General features: G+C 33.6%; 1 protein-coding gene across 1 annotated transcript; it reads left to right on the top strand.

The window, feature by feature from the left end:
• Positions 1 to 3,780, top strand: LOC100370498 (mediator of RNA polymerase II transcription subunit 10-like). The gene is made up of 4 exons (XM_002732848.3): positions 1 to 156; positions 728 to 811; positions 935 to 1,037; positions 3,518 to 3,780. Exons 1-4 carry the CDS (start codon positions 29 to 31, stop codon positions 3,620 to 3,622), a joined length of 420 nt encoding a protein of 139 aa, XP_002732894.1. The 5' UTR covers positions 1 to 28; the 3' UTR covers positions 3,623 to 3,780.
• The last annotated feature ends 2,220 nt before the right edge of the window (positions 3,781 to 6,000 follow it).

The raw sequence follows: 6,000 nt of genomic DNA, 5'->3' as shown, positions 1-6,000 counted from the left end.
TAAAGGGTTTTCACTGAACGTATTCAAAATGGCGTCGCATGAAAAGTTCGAGCAGCTTGAAACAAGACTCGAGATGTTTATTGAAAATACCCGTCAGATGGGTATTATTGTGAGCGATTTTCAACCTCAGGGACAAAATGTACTCAATCAGAAAATGTAAGTAGCTATACGAGAAAATAATCGGTGAATTGTCTTTGTTTCTAGGCTCCGTTTTTTTTGTCTTTTTTCCCAGAAATTACCTTGATTCTAAATGCGATAGCCGTTTTTTGTGAGATAATCAGTCTCGGAACACCCTTCTTAAGAAACGTGGAAATTAGTTTTTGGAGCCTATCGACTGTAGAGTCGGTGATAAGTGCAGACGAACCGATCTACGCCATTTTCGCCAGAACCAGATTCATTTCGATCGGTATGTGCAACGGACATAGTAACCCTATCAACGATGAAAAAAATATTATATTAAATTATTGTAATAATATATCGACTGGTGACAATGTGGTTACAAACACAGAAAAATCATTCGTAGAAATACTAATACATATGTGTGAATCTGTGAAAGAACTGATTATTTTTCACTGTTGGCTGTATTTGTTTTACTGTTGCAAAGCCTATATTATTTGTGTTTTGGATGAACTCGAACCTTTCCATGTGTCCCATGTGATCTGTGACGATATTGGTTAGAAATATTTTCGACTCCACACCCTTATCTGACTATTCATTTTTGTTTTAGCCACAATATGATATCAGGAATGAAGGATATTGATAAGTGTAAAGCCAGTGTTCAAGATGTCAACGTACCCCTTGAAGTATTCGAGTAAGTAAGACAGCCAGTCAACACTAAAATCATTGAGTATCAACTTACTCCTTTAATATTGGTGTACAACATACACTTGCTCAGCATTAGTTGAAGATATAAGAGGTTATGATTTCTTTGCAGGTACATAGACCAAGGTAGAAATCCACAACTTTATACGAAAGATTGTATGGAAAAGGCTCTTGCCAAAAATGAACAGGTTAAAGGAAAAATAGACACATTTAAAGTAAGTTATAATACTAGTATATTAAATTCAATTGTTCATAAATGTATGTTGTATTGTTTCATGTTAAGGTAGCAACAGAGGAAATCTGGTCAAATTCTCATGTTTTTTTTTAATAATCGGTATATCACTTTCTTTTAGTGTATTCTTTCAGTACAACTAACAAAAAAATAGTACTAATTTTATTTTAGACGTAAGTTAGAGAGAAAACTGAGCACAACAAGCTGACTTCCATTTGCCATTTAAAATGCAAACAACAATAGCATTGCGTTGCTTCAAGTAATCTGTTGTCTATACAGCTTGGGTGTTTGCTATTGTAAATAAAAGCACTTCTTATCAGTTACCGTTATATTGTCAGTATCAACAGTTTCCGTATACACACATTCATTATTGGAAGACACGACACCTTTTTTTCGGCAAGGCAAGGAAAAGCAACATCGTTTTAACATGAGAAAAAAGAGAGGTCGTCAAAAAAGTGAGTCATGAGTGAAGAGAGACGGGCCCAACTGAGTGGGTACAGCCGAAAATCCTGTTTCAGATGATTTAGAAGACATAACTTTTTTACAAAGAAGATTGATTTGTATAGTGACAGCCACACTATCATTTCCGTTGACGAAGAAGTACGCGTACGCGAGTGACAAACATTCGCTAACTTTAGTGAATTTGAATTCTGTAAACAAGTTAAGTATTGACATGATGCTTTGTCGTTTTTGAAAGAAAGGTGGAGTTCGGTTAGTGGAAGACATGGATAGACTCCATGGATGGGGCATCTATTTACATTACCGTACAACTATTAATCTGCCCACCTATTTTATTTGATTATTATTTGTATCCAATTAATTTGCCACGTTCAAAAAAATAATTTGTATCCTATTAATTTTACATCAATATTCAATATATAACTCAATATATCAATATGTAACATGACCCCTATGTAAACAATCTTTGCAAAAGATGAATTATCAAATTCCTGAATATTTCAGCTTTCATAAAATATATAGTTTGCTATAAATATGTTATGATTTGAGTTGCTCAGATCATTTTAACTAAACGATGGTCCCCTGTTGCTACCTTAATGCAGCATTGCAAAACGAAACTGGTTGTAGCAGCACATAAATATGCATTGCCTACAACATTCTGTACTCATTTTATTCATTAGTACACATGCGACTATATTTAGCTGCACTCCCCTTCATCGCCATGCATGACTCTTTGTTGGGACTGAAATTTGTTTTGGCATGTGCAGACTCAGTCCAGACCATTCACACACAAGTGTCAGCCTGTGCCAACTTGGTCCTGACTCTCAGCATGTGCTGAGCTCTGTTGTGTGAACACCGCTACTCACCTACACTTATGTAAATATAATGTACTGGAATGCTCACCTATACTTATATAAATGTAATGTACTGGAATATTGACCTTCAATTATATAAATGTAATGTACTGGAATATTGATCTCCACTTATGTAAATGTAATGTACTAAACTACTGACCTCCACTTATGCAAATATAATGTACTAAAATACTGACCTCCACTTATGTAAATGTAATGTTCTGGAATACTGACTTATATAAAGTACTTTTAAATTAATATGTTACATGTATGTGCCTGAATATTAAATACCTCCTCTCTTATGAGTATAATGCACCTAATTGGATTGGCTACAAACTTTGAAAAATAGATATTGTATCTAAAATCAGCTGTCTGTCTGATATTTTTGCAATTCAGTTTATATTATATGTTGGGCCAACAAGTTTTTTTAAACATTCAGACCTATATATCATCCACAAAATACATTGACTTTTCTGAAATCCTAGGATTGATTGATTTCACAAGCGAATATACCATTTTCCTATATTTTACATTCAACTCATCAATAATCTGTGAAAATAAATTCCATACAAAATGCACAAAGAGCCTTTTTCAGCAAACCAATCACTTCCAGCTAAAATATAGTATTTTACAGATATTGTAAACGTTGCATGGGATGTGAATCAAACATGACTTGACATGTGGCTGGTACTACAGCTATGTTTATATTAACATTTTCACCACTAGTTCTCTCTTTTCATCACAAATTCACAAAATAATCCTTTTTATAGTTTGCACTTTACTTTCGAAGATAAGGACAAAAATAGCCAATTTTTGTGTGTAAAAACTGACTAACTGCTGTTAGCTCCAAAATTTCCAGAAATATTGAAGAATATAAGAAAAAGTGCAGACAAATTTGTGCGAGAAAAGCTGGTGGTAAAAAGGTTAAGATGCTAGTCCCTCTATTCTCATGCGACGTCATTGTTTAGTGAATAATGTTAACGTTTTAACAAGTCTTCATGCATGTTCTATTTTACAATCTCCTTACTGCCTGGTCATTTGCAACTGGTAAAGGAGTTTTTGCCAAAACTGTCACTTATTATATGTATCTTATTTATTAAGTGTGGCTTTTGCTGACATGTACTCTAACAATAATTGCTCTTTATTACAGAGATTTAAAACATTATTGGTTAACGAACTGAATAAGATGTTTCCAGAGGAGATAGAAAAATACAAATCCTTGCGAGATATTGACAGACCTGCTCATCATTCGTAGACATCAATGGTTCTGCCATTGGTCGACAGTGATGAAAACTTCTGATCACAGAATGATCATTGTACTTTATTATGACTAAGGACCATGGAATATTATGGGATGAATGTGGCTAACTCGTAAAAAAACAGAAAATTTAAAAGCACCTAAAATTTTTTTTACTTTGTTGAGTGAAAAGTTCCATCAAATAGACAACAGAGCAAATACAAATCAAGGGTACCGCAAACATGTTTCCATGGAAACAATAACTGTGATTTCTCCATAGTGTTCAGCACTACTCTGGTGAATTTGAAATTGGTCAAATTACTTAAAAACTGGCATTCATAATTAGTTGAGATGCCGTATTTGCTCTATTAGGACTACATGTACATGCACTCATGTATATGACGGGTGTGTTTCTATGGGGGTGTCTTTGAAATCTAATGTGCTATGTGGACCATTGCTAACATTTCACCAGTCACCAATGGGGAATTACTTAGATATAGCTACATGTACAACAAAAAGGGAATAAGAGAAATTTCCAACCATGAATTATTCTGTGAAAGTTGTCATCCTTTATAAACGCAGAAAAGTTAAATAAACATCAGACAAACACAAGTATACGTACAGTAATACATTTCAGTTTGCAGTATGAATGTGAAAAATATTGTCTGTCATAATGTTACCACCTTCCAGTTTGCGTAGTTGCTGAACAGGTTGTTTGACTGATCAATGGCAAAAATTATTGTAGAGTAGCAGAAGCTCAGACTATGAATTTTGACTCCTTTTATTTTCACAATCTGACAGTTTGTTACTGCCATTATCATTACCCCATTTTGCAGTCAGACTGAAACCATTATTAATTAAACAAGCAAATATACGTGCATAATGCCTTTTCTAAACAAATTTACTCAAATTGGTGACAATCACAGTAACTGTGGTAGGTATTTGAATCGATAATGAAAAACTTCTATGAATCATAGAAAGATTCATACTGCACTTTTTTTAAATTTATTTATTTTGTCACATTTTATATTCAGGAATAAAAGACATTTATAATCCATATGATGGCCGTTTGGTTCCACGTTTTCTTTTGCTGCCACTGATGAAATTGTGATGCTGCCTGTGTACAGTTTTGTCCGACTGCATTCTCATAAACCATTCACTGGATTGAGAAATAACCTTATACAATTTTTATATCCCTCCCGAACATTAAAAATGCAGTAGCTGTGTAATAGAATTTGAAAGAAAAAATAGCTAGTATCTTGAAACTTACCAGTAGAAGATATTTGATTCACAGGAGTTGGCTTAATTTTCAGCTGAAAGTCGCAGTATGTATTGGAAAAATAGCTCGTGCCTTCAAACTTTGAAAATATGTTTGCTATGAGACAAGACCTGACTTAATTTTTGGTCAATGTATGCATTTTCGGTATACATGTACAACTGATAGGATAATAGCTAGTGTTTTCAAACTTAGCAGTTTTTAGAAAAAAAGGTTACAGTGTGTGTTAATGAATTTTTACAATGGAGTTCCAAAGTGTTCTAAAAAGACAGAAATGAAATGCACATTTTCCAAATGGGGAAGACAGGTTCATATTACATGTCATGGATGGATAAACTCTCTGCCAGATGTCTATAATACCAGTAATTCATTATTTACTAATTGCATGGACTTAATAGGAATGACTGCTAGCAGCCAACTACAGTTGACAGAAAAACAAAGCGTTGTACATGTACTGTCAGAATGTTCGAGAAATGGTCAAGCTATATTTTCCTCGTTATTTTTGTTTATTCTAATAATGGAGTGCATATGGACATGTTACCAAAAGCACTGTTTGACAATTATTTTTCACTGAAACTTGTTTGGTCTGAAACAATACAATTTAGTTGTAATATTGCTGTGGACTGCACAAAATGAAAAATTAATCAAATTGTTTATAGTGCGGTCAAGACCAATTATTTCTCTGAGGGTAATTTTAATTGTATATTGACCGATACTGAGGAAATTTTATTATACCAAATAAATTAATGTAGGAGTCTCTGACGCCATTTTTGTACAAGTAAAACTAAAATCCAGGTCACTGGATTTTCATTGTTTACTCAGAGTCAATAATGAATTTTATTCTTCTGTTCAATCAATGTGACAATCTTGCACATGAGGTATAATAATATTATTTAATATGCACTAAAATAAAAATACAGAATGATGTATATATATATTGTCCAGTAGATTGTTTCAATGATCCAGCATACAATAAATGCAAGTGTTGGTGGATGTACACATGAGAAAGGCTTGACGGTTGAGTTTACAGAACAGCTTTGACACATCAGGGTGGAAAGTACAAAATCAATAGAATTTCAACAATAGTTAGGAAGATGCGTCTACAATGCTCCAACAAGAA

Source organism: Saccoglossus kowalevskii, chromosome 6 (genome assembly GCF_978046115.1).
Source record: "Saccoglossus kowalevskii chromosome 6, keSacKowa6.1, whole genome shotgun sequence".
NCBI classification, from domain to species: Eukaryota; Metazoa; Hemichordata; class Enteropneusta; family Harrimaniidae; genus Saccoglossus; species Saccoglossus kowalevskii.
Note: the sequence above shows the minus strand (reverse complement) of the source record. Positions and strands in the feature narration are given on the sequence as shown.

Coding starts and splice junctions, on each gene's coding strand:
- LOC100370498 (XM_002732848.3), top strand. CDS start 29: ATGGCGTCGCATGAAAAGTTCGAGCAGCTTGAAACAAGACTCGAGATG. Junction 157..727: donor AATGTACTCAATCAGAAAAT/GTAAGTAGCTAT, acceptor TTTTTGTTTTAG/CCACAATATGATATCAGGAA. Junction 1,038..3,517: donor GAAAAATAGACACATTTAAA/GTAAGTTATAAT, acceptor TCTTTATTACAG/AGATTTAAAACATTATTGGT.